The sequence below is a fragment of the Nothoprocta perdicaria genome, unplaced genomic scaffold (genome assembly GCF_003342845.1).
Source record: "Nothoprocta perdicaria isolate Ctin4 unplaced genomic scaffold, notPer1 scaffold_33, whole genome shotgun sequence".
In the NCBI taxonomy this organism is placed as follows: domain Eukaryota; kingdom Metazoa; phylum Chordata; class Aves; order Tinamiformes; family Tinamidae; genus Nothoprocta; species Nothoprocta perdicaria.
Window position 1 is genome coordinate 2,323,844 of NW_020455566.1, and position 12,753 is coordinate 2,336,596.

The 12,753-nt window shown below is 43.1% G+C and overlaps 1 protein-coding gene across 1 annotated transcript in view; it reads left to right on the plus strand.

Annotated features, from left to right (window-relative positions):
* Positions 1–12,753, plus strand: part of CSMD2 (CUB and Sushi multiple domains 2) — a 239,970-nt gene that overhangs the window by 6,453 nt on the left and 220,764 nt on the right. The window contains exon 2 of the mRNA XM_026043490.1: positions 9,236–9,452. Within this exon, the coding sequence (XP_025899275.1) occupies positions 9,236–9,452 (217 nt within the window). The remainder of the gene's footprint in view (positions 1–9,235; positions 9,453–12,753) is intronic.

The following is a 12,753-nucleotide window of genomic DNA, read 5'->3' on the forward strand; positions in this document are numbered from 1 at the left end:
ACAGACAAGGTAGTTTTTAGTGAAGATTTGAGTTTTGCTGTTGTGTGAGAATTTTACCTTTGCATGGACTGAAATTTTCAATGTAATGCAACTATTTTTTTTTCTATTGATAGTTTCTTAGATGCCTTTTGTAGTTTATTCTCTACTTCTTGGGCTATGCAGCTGTCGTCTTGGTCTCAYTTGCAAAACTAATAGTTAATTTTTGTATAATGTGAGCTTTTAGTGACTTTCATTGATTACCCCAGGTGACAAGTAGGCATTAGGTAGTAAATCTCAAGTATAGCAATACTTAAGTGACTGTGAAAGTGCTGTTAATGGAATCAAGTCAAAATTGGATTTATATCCCAACCAAAATTCCCCAGAGATATTGCCTTCTGTTTGCCTCTCTTTGTAATTTAAATATGATGATGCAAGCATGGGCTGCTGTAAYATAGATGCTTAAGTGTGTTTTGTTGGATGATCTCAAAGCATTCGTAAAGGTACCTGCATGGATGGACATGGAAGGTAGGGAGGAAGTGCTGGCAGCTTGTGCTAAACTTAAGCTTGTTTCTAAATAAGTATTTAAAAATCGGCGAATATCTGTATTTGCTCAGTCAGTGCAATGATGAAACTGTCAACACGGAGAATTTCAAGGGCTGATGGCTTCTAAGTAATTAGTTGGATGATTAGTTGTAGCTGGGTTAAAAATATCTCTTAGGCAAGTCCCATTCCTGCTGGTCTTGAAAGTAYATTGAACTTTATAGGTGGACACGTTGCCTCATATCTAATAATGGCAAATGAAATTGCAGGTCCTTTTAAGTCCGTTTGCTCATTATGACATTGAGCTGGTAAAAGAAAGAATAGGGAGTAATATTGAAAAATTATCATGAGGAAATCTTTAAATTTAGACCATGGTTGTGATTCATGAGATGGATTTCACTTTGAGCCTTTAGTTCACTTTTTCCTTTTTCACTTTTGCAGTAAAGGAGTCCTAGAAGCTGAGATGAAAATTATCTTTGTACCTGAGCACAATATGTCAGCCATTTAAATGCAAAGTTTTTTTACTGGAAAATAATGGAAACGTAAATTGAAAAAYTTGTTTTGGAGATAGTAATTCTCACCTTATAAGTGAGACTGAGCAAGAATTCTGCCTGTGAGTGGACTCAGTTTGCAGGGAGTTGTGCAAACGTTCATTAAGTTAGTGTTTTCTTCAGAGGCTTTCATTTCAAGTGTGCTTTGAGATCAACTGCCAGGTAAAACACCAAACTTAAGAGAAATTGGGAAAATGTGAGCTTTCTGTGACTCTCAGGCAAGGAATTGCAGACAGACAGTAAAAGATGGTGTCTGTCCTGTGAAACGTGTCATTTAAACGTGCACTGGAAGGGGAATAGAAATGAAAAGTTTCTGTTGCTTTTGCAGATTCAGAGAGAAAATGAAGTAAAACTGTAAGAAGCATTTGAATCATCCTGAACATTTTTCACTGAGGCCTGGACTCCTGTGGCAAAATTGGCAGGATGTTTAGGTGCCTAAAAAAGTGTATACTAACCCAGTGGGGTTTATAAGAGGATATCAGTGGCAAAATTCAAGTGTGCTTTTAAACTCTGCAGGGCATTTGTCCGCAATTCTTAGTTTCTAAATATGTTTGTAAATCTGCTTTGAACACTTCAGTTTGAAATGGGACTTGGGATCCTTAAGCAAATGCACTTTGGTTTTGTGAAATCTTACACAAAGCATTTGCCCAACCTCATGCTGGATATACTTGATAGAGGTGCAGGTTGAATCCAGGTCTCCCAAGTTCAGCTTAGTGTTTTAGTCGTATCTCAAACCTTAGTTCCTGGCTTTATCTAAAAGCATGCAAGCTTGCACGGTGTCTGCAAAGCCATCCCCCCTTCCTTGACAAGGATGCAGCACTTCTGCAGCCCACTTTTCTGGTGCTTAAGCCCTCCAAAGGAGGCTGATGGCAGTGGCACTCAATTAGAAGGTATTGGGACAACTGAAAAGCTGCAAAGAGAAGTTGCAGAAAAACCCAGTGAGGCTGTTACACTAGAGACAGCATGGAGGAATATGCATTAATTGGCTAATGCTTGTGAAGTGCTTTGAAGATGGAAATAGCTCTATAAGTGCCTGGTAGTATTATTATTGCTGACAATGGCTATGTAGAAGAGTCATGGCACTGAGGGAGCAGTCAAAATTGATTAAGAGATGATTCTGCAAGAGAAAGTTTTGAAGGGAGGAAATTGCATCCCTTGAGAAGAGGCCTTGCTGGCTGAATATTGGGGTAACTTCTCCACAGCTGTGTAAATGATTTCAGGTAATGGACGGTCTGTAGGATTTCAGGTTTCATCAGGAATTGTGCAGTTGTGGATTTCTGCAGCAAAGTTACTGKTTTTTTTAGGTGGCTGATGAGTGTCTGCTTGTGAGGGGTGGAATTGTTGGTGAGTTATAAAAAGGTTTGCATTAAGGTCTTTGAGCATGAAGCTTTGAGCCTTCCTTTGAATTAAAGGAATGGTCTGATGTTCACTGTTCACATGTGAGAAATTCAGACTGCAAGGGGTTGAGCGTCAGCTTGGGCTCACGTGAACCTTCAGCTGCTGTTTTCCATCTTGTCCAACCTGTTGGAACTCGCCACATCTGCAGTGCTTGTGTGAAGCACCTCTGCGGTGCTCTCTGGGCTGGAAACAGAGTGAGAACGTTTTTCCTCTATAGGACTTCAGTCCTTTCTTGATTACAGGAAATCCCATTCAAAGCTAAAGACTTTAAATTAAAAACTGCTACTGATGAGTCTTTAGACAGCACTTTCAGCCTGGGCTGCAGGACTGTGAGGTGCGGAAGGTGATGCAGAGCAGCAGCAGAGCAGGTCGTGGAGCAAAGGGAGCAGGTCAGTGGTGTGATGGTGGAGCTACTAACGATAGCCCCTGGCTTCAGCTGTGTGATAAGGACAAGATCATGGATTTACTTTTTCTAGTTTTGAATATAACTCCTGTGCCTTGGTGTTTTACTGCTCATCTGAATGGGATTATGCTAGCAACACCCAAAGGGAACAGTGGGAGCACTGGAAATGTATACAGTGACCTCTGCATTCGTCCTAGGAACTTGTTTAAAAAAAATAATGTGAGGTCTTCTCCCCTTACAGATCTATTGGAACTGCAGGCTGTTTTTTGGAGGGTTGCATCTGCTTCATGGATGGGTAGCAGGGGAGGTGTTGGGGTGGCTCACGGCAGTGCAGGCCAAGTGAAAGGGCGGCGATGTTCCCGACCCTCCATGATGCTGTGTTACAGAAGGCCCTTTGCAGCGTGCAGTAGTATTAGACTCTTAGCAACTTTCCCTTTGGAGCTCAAAGAAATACCTATAAATATTTTTATTTTTTTTATTTTCCGTTGCTTTCGTTCAAGCAGGCCTCGCAATGGAGGGAAGCGAAGCCGGTGCCGGTGCCTAGCAACGGTGCCTAGCAACACGGCGGCATCACTGTGAGGCGTCGGCTCCGGATGCTAATTGGTGTTGAGAGATCCTAGCGCCTCTTTCCTGCGGCGCCCGGRGCTGCCACCTTCGCTTCTCGCCTTTCAGACTTCCTTGAATACCTGCAGACAGCGCCCTGCCCTGCCATGAGGCCTTAGGCCSGGGCGTTCTCTACGTTCTCTATGGGGTTGGGGTGACTGCAGAATTCCGGAAAAGGACTGCATGGACAGCCTAAGGACTGGTCATCCCTTTAAAATTTCTGTGTGGAGAAGGAGCTACTGTACAGTAGTGTGGTGAAATCTTCTCATGCAAAATTCACAGTACCTCTGCTTTTAGAATTCAAGGCTTGTTTGGTACGGATTTAAAGACAGCCATTCATAAAGAGGGTCCATTAGGACCCTCTCTCTCAAATGAAATGCTCTCAAATGAAAACATTTCTCATTCTGAGGCCTGATGTAGCTGTTTAGAAAAGAAAAAAAATGGGGAAAAAWTTTCTTTTTTGTGTAACCACTTTTGGAAACTTAAGAGTTCAGGCTGTGAGTGAAGATGCAATTTCCTTGTTATTTTTTCTGAGATTTCCTCAATAAGGCCTTACTTTGCTGTGCTGGTGAGCTGCTGTTTTCCAGTAGTGTGTGGCAAGCTCTGTTCTTGGCAGCTTGGCCTTCAGGGAGGATCAGCAAACCACACGGATCAGGATGGAAGGGAGGCAAGTGCGAGGAACAGAATTTATTGTGAATTAATCCAGCTGAAGTCTCCTGGGAATGATACACCTTTAGTGAATCTTGCCCAACTTTGTCCCTCAACAACTCCTGTGACTCAGTTGACCTGAGACCATAATCCCAATTGAATKAATATCTGCAATGCATAACACTCCTCTGCAGAAACAGGGGGGCAAAAGACTTCTAAGTTGGTGAGATCCCCACTGGGAAGTGGGTCCACTTCTCTTGGGAACATCTTTGGAGGAGAAGACTAAGAGTATGCGTAAAGCAGTGGAGATTTTGTAGCCAACTGTAGCTGCTTAGTTTATTTTTCTAGTGCTTGAAACCTTTGACTCCTACTGGGGTTTTCAGGGTTTGTTTCTTTAAGCCTTAATCAGTTAACATATTTTAGCTAAGACTTCTTAAAGCCCCATTTGTCAGGGCAAGTCCACAGTGTGGTGTGAAGTGCAGCAGAAGAGCAGATGTCCTTCATTCTAATGCAAACAAAGGGCACATGAAATAAAATACTGAGCATCACTTTTGTCAGAACACAGAAGTGTGTGGTGGCAATGGAGTAGAGCAAGGAGCTGGAGCGGTGTAAGCTAAATTGCTTGCTTTGGGCTGCTTAATGAAAGCCTGCAGCAGTGGGTGGCCAGCTCTGGGCAGATGTGTGAGCCTGGAAACAAGCGCTGCTCGCCGGGCAGATTAAAGCTGCTCTCGTTGACTGCTGAGAGTGTTGGCAGTGCAAGACTCCTGCCTGCTGCCTCATGTGGTTCCTCCTTGTCAGGCACAGGGCAAGTTGCAGGTTTTTCTTGCTCGTGTGAGACAGTGGTCAGTTCGTGCTAAATGCTGACAGGAGGGTAGGAGAGTGAGGAACCTCTTTGGCCTTGTGGACTTGGGATGGGTGAGCATGCTCACGTAGAGCAGCAGAGCACTGGGCAGCATCTTCCATGCTTGGACCATGCTGCTATCTGCTCTTGGTGTTGTGCTGGGGAGAGGTCATCCACTGAGCACAGTGTGGCAGCTCCCTGTGCTGCTCTGCTTCTCCTCAGGCTGGTGCCCTGAGCCTGCCCCAGGTTATTGCTTCTCTCAGACAACTTACCATAACTGCACATGTCATCTCTTCACATAAAGCAGCTAGAAAAGGCCAGTGTCGCAGATCTCCCCTGGTAACTGCTGGTGGTGCTTGGTCCTGCTTGAAGCAGGGTAAGCTGTAGGACATTGGCCCTAGTGACAGCATTCCTACTGTTCCTGAAAGCTTCAGCCTTTCCTTTCTTACCATGTACATGCCTTGCATCCCCAAACTGGGCTCGGCTGGCTAAGCASCATCTCTGTAGGTCAGTAGAGCGTGGAAACAATCTCAGCTTTTGTGGTGCGGGCAGAGCCCATCTCCCAGCCTTGTTTTACACATGCATATTTCAGGAGGCTTCCAGATGAAGCAGTCAATGTGCTCTTTGTCACCGTGCTCTCGGGGAAGGTGGCGAGGCTGAGGCTTGGTGAAAAGATACTATGGCATTCTCTGTGTCGCGCAGTAATTAGTAATTTGGTATTAAAATCCCCCATCAGTGTTGACCAAGCAAGGTTTTCTTTGTTAGATATGTTAATGTTTTCTAGGGATGTATCCAATATCCACTAGATTTTGGATGAGATGGCATGTGTATGATATGGTGTGTGTGCGTGCCTGTCTGCAACTAGTGAAAATGAGCTAGAGGAAATAAAATGACATATTTCTTAAGATGTCTTGTGTGTAAGGATTCAGGAAAATATGTATGTATTAAAGTATCTTGATAAACACAGATTTCTCAAATGTTTCCTTTGATACTGCTTAGGTTATCAAGAGTGTGTTAGAGGGGATTTTTAGATGCTTATTAAAATCGGATGCATTCCTGCTGTGTTCATCAGTGTCTTTTTGCATAGTTTTGTCTGTCCATTTGTGTAAAGATTCATTCACACAGTAGCTCCTTCAAACAAGAGGAACTAGCTTTGCTGATTGTGCCATCTCTAATAGTGAAACTCTCTGTGCTGACCATTTACTGCTGTCTGGAGCCTTTMGTCTGCGATGCCCCAATCCAAGTCTCGTCAGCCCCAGTCTTGTTCACATCCTTACTCCCTTCTCCACATCTCCTTTGGAACTTTCCTCATGTAATCCTGCATTAGGAGAGGGGAATGACTGGCTAGCAATGTAAATAGAAATGTTTGAGAAGTTACTAGTAGGATACTGAGGTATTTTCAGGATTTTGCCCTTGTTATTGTAGGCCAGGATGGAATGTGTGTGTATGTCTGCAGGATATGGATTTCCTTTTTATTAAGGAATAGTTTTCACATTCATACACTTGATCAAACAGCATAGAATGATATAAACCAGCAGCATATCTGTGCCTAAGTAACAGTAGCTAGAGAAAATGCTGCATTTACTGCCTTAAGGAGAAGACAGCCATGTATCACTGATAGATGATATTGCTGAGAGCAAGTTGGTGCCTGTGATTTGATATTTGTTCTTTTTGAAGTGTGCAGTGAACGTACATCAGTGTTTGCTAAATTAGGTTTTGTTTCTACTGAGAAGCCAGAAGGGCCTSAACTTACATTTTAGGAAGTACTTATAAATTCTGCTGCCCCTCTCCAAAGTGTAGCATCTTCGATCTTCCACAGGGTAAGGCAGAAATGTTTAAAAGCTTCCCTGATAAAAACCAGCTTGGTAATATTAAGGAATAGGAAGCAGCTGGAAGAGGTGCTTGTGCCCCACAGGAGGTTTCCCTGCAAAGTCCTAAGTCCTCCCAATTAGTTTGTTTTATTTTAATGATTTTTCTTTTTTTCCCCTTCCCTCTCCTTCCCAGTTGGTAATCTTTTTGGAGATGGGTTGCCTGTCCATTGGATAGTGCCAAACATGATTTGGTTTTTTGTCCTTGTCTCAAACATTAAGTGCTACAGCAATAAAATTACACTGATGCTTTCATTAAAAAGACGCATCCTCATCATAAACCACTTTCCAGAATTGAAAATAACGAGCTGCTTTGACAGTGCACTCSATATAGTGGCCTTTTCAGACTACCATCTCCATCACAAAAAAAGGATCTGATTGTTAATCCGATCCATTGTGGAAGCTGCTGCRTTCCTGTCACTTGGGCAAGGTGTATGGAGTTTCCTAATGTAAAACTCCTGGGTTGGAGGGAACACTTTGGAGGCTTTCTAAGAACWTTGTCCCATGTCAGATACAAATTACTCTGGAACTTCTCTGCACCGACTGTCATGTTGYCCACTTAGACCTTTGCCATTTGTCATGCCTTTGGGCTGAAGGGATGAAGCAAATGAGTTTTGCAAGTCTTGGGAGGAGAAATGCAGTGTTTTCTTCCTGTGTACATCAGGCTCCAGGTAGGGGTTTTGGCAGTCTAGCTGGAGCTGAGCTAACTCAAACCTGAAACCAAGTGGGAGAACTTACATAAATTCTCTTGGGCATCCTGGGTCTTTTTTTCATGCCTGCTGACTGTTTTCATCAGTGTCCAATATAAACCGAGTTCCCTACTATCACAGCTGATGAGGAATATATTGCTTTCCAGATTGTCAGCTTTTGGAAAACTAATTTTTGTCTGCAATAAGCAATTTTTTGTTGGCTGTGTTCAAAGCACATCTTGGTCAGAATCATGAACATGCAATTATTTCAGTAGATTGATTTGATATGTTATAGAACTGTGTCCTGTTTTTCTATTACGTGTTTGTTTTTCTTCGGCTAGTATCCATTTAAGATGATGTACATTTTTCTGGCCTTTGTTCCTTGCTTTAATCGCTTATTATGCAAGGACAGCATAGATTTTTTTTTTTTACTGCCTCATATCTTGTTGCCTTTCATATGACCTTGGAAGGATTTGGAACAYGGTGTCTCTGACCTTAGACACTTTCTGAACTTCATGCAGCATCAGTGGCTTCTGTAGCATTGGGAGATACAGCCTCTTTAATTTCCTGATTTCTATAAATTGTTCTCATGACATTTAYTCATGATTAAAATAAAAAATGTGTGGTAGAGGCAGATTACACATGCCTACRTTGCCTACTGAATGGCAGTCTGGGTGAAGAAAAGAAGATGAGATTGAATTTAAGAGAACTGAAGCTCATGGGTCTTTGGCAACCTCCAAGTTATTGAACCAGAGTAGACCTAATTTCCCTGCTCTGTGCTATGGTAATAATCCCATTCCTGTGCAGTTTCCTGGCACCAGGCTGAGGCATGCTTTCAGTGAACTCTGCAAATAAATGGACCTAAATGGAGGAGAGAGGGAGGCTTCTCTCTTGTGTATTATGTATCAACAAAATGCACTGAGAGAGGCAGATGCCAGGTGCTACAGAAATGTGAAGTACTGTTGTCTGCCTGTGTCCACATGAATTATGTGCCTAGCTCAGCTTCCTTCCCTTTGGATTCTGGGTCTGTGCAAACTCTCATTGATGTAATAAGCGTGATACAAGAAGATTTTTCTGGGTAGTAAATATGATTGACCGTTTTAGACTTATAAAGGTGTGAGCTTCATCCTGCAGAGAGAGGTTCCACTAAGCACCGAAGTAGGTCAATCTAATTATAATTGGCTTTAATGAGCGCTACTCGGCAGTTCTTTACCTGTAGCTGTTTGGCACTCAGAAGTACAAATGCCGTTGCTGCCTTTCAAAGAGGCAACCAGAAATCAAAAGAAGTAATTTCTAGTCTGATCCATTTCAACTTGAAAGCCTCAGTTATCTGCATAAACAGGGTAAACAAGCCAGCATCAATAAGAGAAGTGAGCGCGATTGCAGGCAGCAATGATCACCATCAAATACCTGCCATAGGAAAAATTCTGCTCCTGGCTGCACGACAATTCCCTTGCAAGCTGTTGGAATGCAGATTTGGTGCGAGTAGTGGAAGGTACTGCAGGCTGAAATTGCTCCAAGTTAAATGGTGGGAAGGTAGAATGGAGGGAGGGCAAAACTCCCGTCTTTAGACCTCACGTTTCCTCTGTTCTCCAAGACCAGGAAATAAAATTCAGTAGAAAGRATCCTGCATGATCTGTTTTGATGATAAGGATATTGTAACTTATAACCTGCACTCTCTTGACTTGCATTTTTGTCTTTATTTTTTTTGCCAGCCCAGAACTGCAGTCACATTTTACAGGGCCCAAATGGGACGATACAGAGCCCAGGCTTTCCATATGGATATCCAAATTATGCAAACTGCACGTGGACAATCACTGCTGAAGAGCAGAACAGGATACAGCTTGTTTTCCAGTCGTTCGCGTTAGAGGAAGATTTTGATGTATTATCCATCTACGACGGCCTGCCTCAGCAGGGGAATCTGAGAACAAGGTACRGCACTAATAACAATATTTAACTGTGCTTGAGTTTCTGCTACCGCGATGACTGTCTTGCAGTTTTGTGCTGTAGTAAGCTAGGAGTGCTTCATGAATAGTTCTCGTAGCTGTTTTGATTTTGTATGTTTGGTAAGATGTGAAATGTTTCTCTGAGTGTCTGACAAGAGTGATTTATCACAAGTCATTCCAGACGTTTGGACGAGTTGATTAGAAAATGGTGCATGAGGAAAGGGGAGCTGATGTGCAGAGGAGCTTCCCTCAATCCAAAAGAAATTCTCTGAGAGGGGGAGAAGATGGCTAAAGCAATGTATGTGTATGCAGGAAACCTGCGTTGCACTTCGTAGCTCTGCTAAATACTTCATGGGTGCCTTTAGGGAATTGTCTAATTGGTCATCAGCCCACCAGTTGGACAGGGAGAGTACTCTTCCATCTCCGGGGGTGAGGAGATATGAAGGAATAAATGTCAATGTGAAGCCTCTGCATGGATGTTGATCTCAGAAGCTTTTTAGTACTGTCTTAATATTAGTAATAAATGAAATGGGCTAATTATGAAAAGTAATGTATTGCTACTAGAGCAACTGTTACCTTTTTATGTTTGACTCCTGCCTGCGTTTGAAGGAGTCAATCTCATGCATCTGCTTGAGGTGGTGATAAAATCAGCACCCTGATGAGCAACCTGATGAGTTGTGACATGACTGCAGTTTCCTGGGGGTCATAAATTACAGCTGATGTCTAATGTATTTGTAACGTATTCCAAAAATGARGTAAAAAAAGTAAGTTGCAGAAAGTAAGTAAGGCCTTTAGAACATGAAGCTGCTCTGTGCTGGTTGGTGTCTCACCTCTTTGTTCAGGTAACTTTTTTYTTACATCAATCTTGCCTCATTAAACTCTGTAGCTGTTACTCAGCATTGGCCTTTCTTCTTTTCTCTTTCCTTTGGCTATCAATTTGATGTTTTTTTTCTCAGACTGCTTTCCAAATGCACTCCATTCATCATGAGGTGCAGCACCCGAAGATGGATGACCATGCGTCATTCATCAAGACTCCTKCTACCATGAGGCAGGCCGCAGTGAGCTGCGAGCGGAGCCAAGGGAGGCAGGAAAACCCGCTGCTTTGGTGAGAAGGAAGCTGTCTTGTTATGTGTAATTAAGGCCCATCAACAAGGCAGTTAAGAAGAAGACAGGAGCCATATCTCTCTCCTTCTCCYACTGTGTTTGCTCCTCCTTCCCCCTGCCCTCCAGCTCTTTGCTGTTGCACCTATTTTAGTAAGCAGGAGGTCTTTTTAAATAAAAGAAATCAGAGTTTTTGATGCAGTGAACTGGGTTCTTCAGGTGGTAGCAAATGAAAGCATGAATAAGCTGAGGGAATTGGGCAACTGTGCAGTTGGAAAGCAGCTTTATGGAGAAGGAGCTGGGAGTTCTGGTAGGCACGGTGAACACGAACCAGCAGTGTTGCCTCTTCCTTGACTGAGAACAGAGTAATCCTGGTGTAATGAGTTGGTTATTACCTGTTGGTGAAGCTCCCCTGTGTCAAGGGATGGAGAATGGTTAGATTGCTCCAAACTCTGCTGCTCTTTTGAAGCCAGACATTGCTGAGAGCTCCTGTAGTTTGAGTTTGAGTCTGTGCCTTTCTGAGAAGGGGTTAATAGTTCTGTTCTTCCTGTGTTGGCAAACACCCTATTGTGTTGCCTTTTAATGTGGTGTGAAAGTTCCCTAATAGAATAAGACCGAACTTAATCCAATGAGACATTTGCTAATAAACTGCTTGACTGTATATTAGGGAATTTGCATTGTGTGTTTGTGATGAGTATGTGAATATTAAATGCTTTTCAGTGTCTTAATTTAGCTATCCAGGACTGTTGTCATCTTTTGGTGCCAGGACTTTGCCTTGTTTGCTGAAATCAGAGTTGGTTTCYGAGTCTGCACTCGAGCTTCTCAGATAACTGCACCTTCTGCTGCTGCTGTACACTGGCTTTCGGCAGAGACCGTTACAGCAGAATCCTCTTTGGATGCAGATGCAGGGATGACTTGTAGATTTTTTACCTTAAGTAGGAGAGCTGTGTCTCTTCAACAGCTTGGATGAGATTTATAGCTACCTCCAGTGTCTGCATGTGGCTTCCCTTCCCTTGAGCTGTGTAAAACAGAGCAAACTCCCCCAGAAGTCCAGCCTTCGAGTTCCTAAACGTTCCGAGCTGCCAGTGGGATCAGAGGGCCATGTGTGGAGCCTGGAAGCTGCAGCTGCTCAGGAACACCCTTCCCGTGTGTTCCCTTGTGCCTCGCTGAGTGTCCATGGTAAGAGGCTGCTCTGGTCAGCTTATTATCCAGAATTATTATTATCCAGGTCTGTTATCCAGAACTAGATAGTGGCTCACACCACCTCGTGTGAACTGTGCTGGAAGCCGTGGCTTTTTTGCTTGGGCAATGCAAAGCCACCCAGACCCATGTACTCRGAATCTGAAGCATTTGCATCTCATTAAACCAGAAAGATAACTCGCCAAAAGGTGGCCTAAAGAAAGCTGCAGTGTGTGTATGCAGTTTATTTTTAGTAAGCTCTTTGGATAAACACCCCTTGGATAAAGCTCATCCTGAAGAGTTTAAGCCATATGTTGTTATCCCTACTACAGTAGTACACTGAGGTCCCACTGGGAATAGAGTTGCACAGTGCTCTGTTCTGACACTCCGGATTTATGCTTGGATTAGGACTAGTCAGTTTAGAAAATGGAGTGAGTTTGTTTATTCTTGCTTCTCAGACACTTAGGGGTGGCCGTTCTGAAGGGTGACAGAAGAGTTTTCAGAGCAATACTGCCATTGCAGTGCTGCGTGTTCAAACTACGCAGGCTCTCTGCTGTATTTACTTGACTGAAAAGTTAAATATTTTGCTTGATTTTAATACTGTGTGATACTACTGATAACGAGGTGAATTATCCCATGGGGTGACCTACTAACTCCTAGTAGAAATATTAGCTAGAGAGATACTGTGTCGTCTTTATTCCTTGTTGATAACCAACTGATTACGGTTTAAAAAAAAAAAAAAATTGGGGGGACTAGTATAGAGCTTCATAGTGGAGGGGAGAAGTAGAGGAGAAATCCACCCCCATGCAAGGTGCCCTTGCTTGCCAAGGCACAAAGCTGACATCAGGTCAGGCAGGATGCAGGCTGAGCAAATTCACTCCCTAATAAACAGCACCAGTTTATCTGTTCTCTCTGGTCAATTGAAAATATCTCTGCTCGTGTCGCTTACGTTTCTCRTGCAGATCATGCATGCAAAGCTCGATGTTCTTGGTTTGCAGATGAGGAAA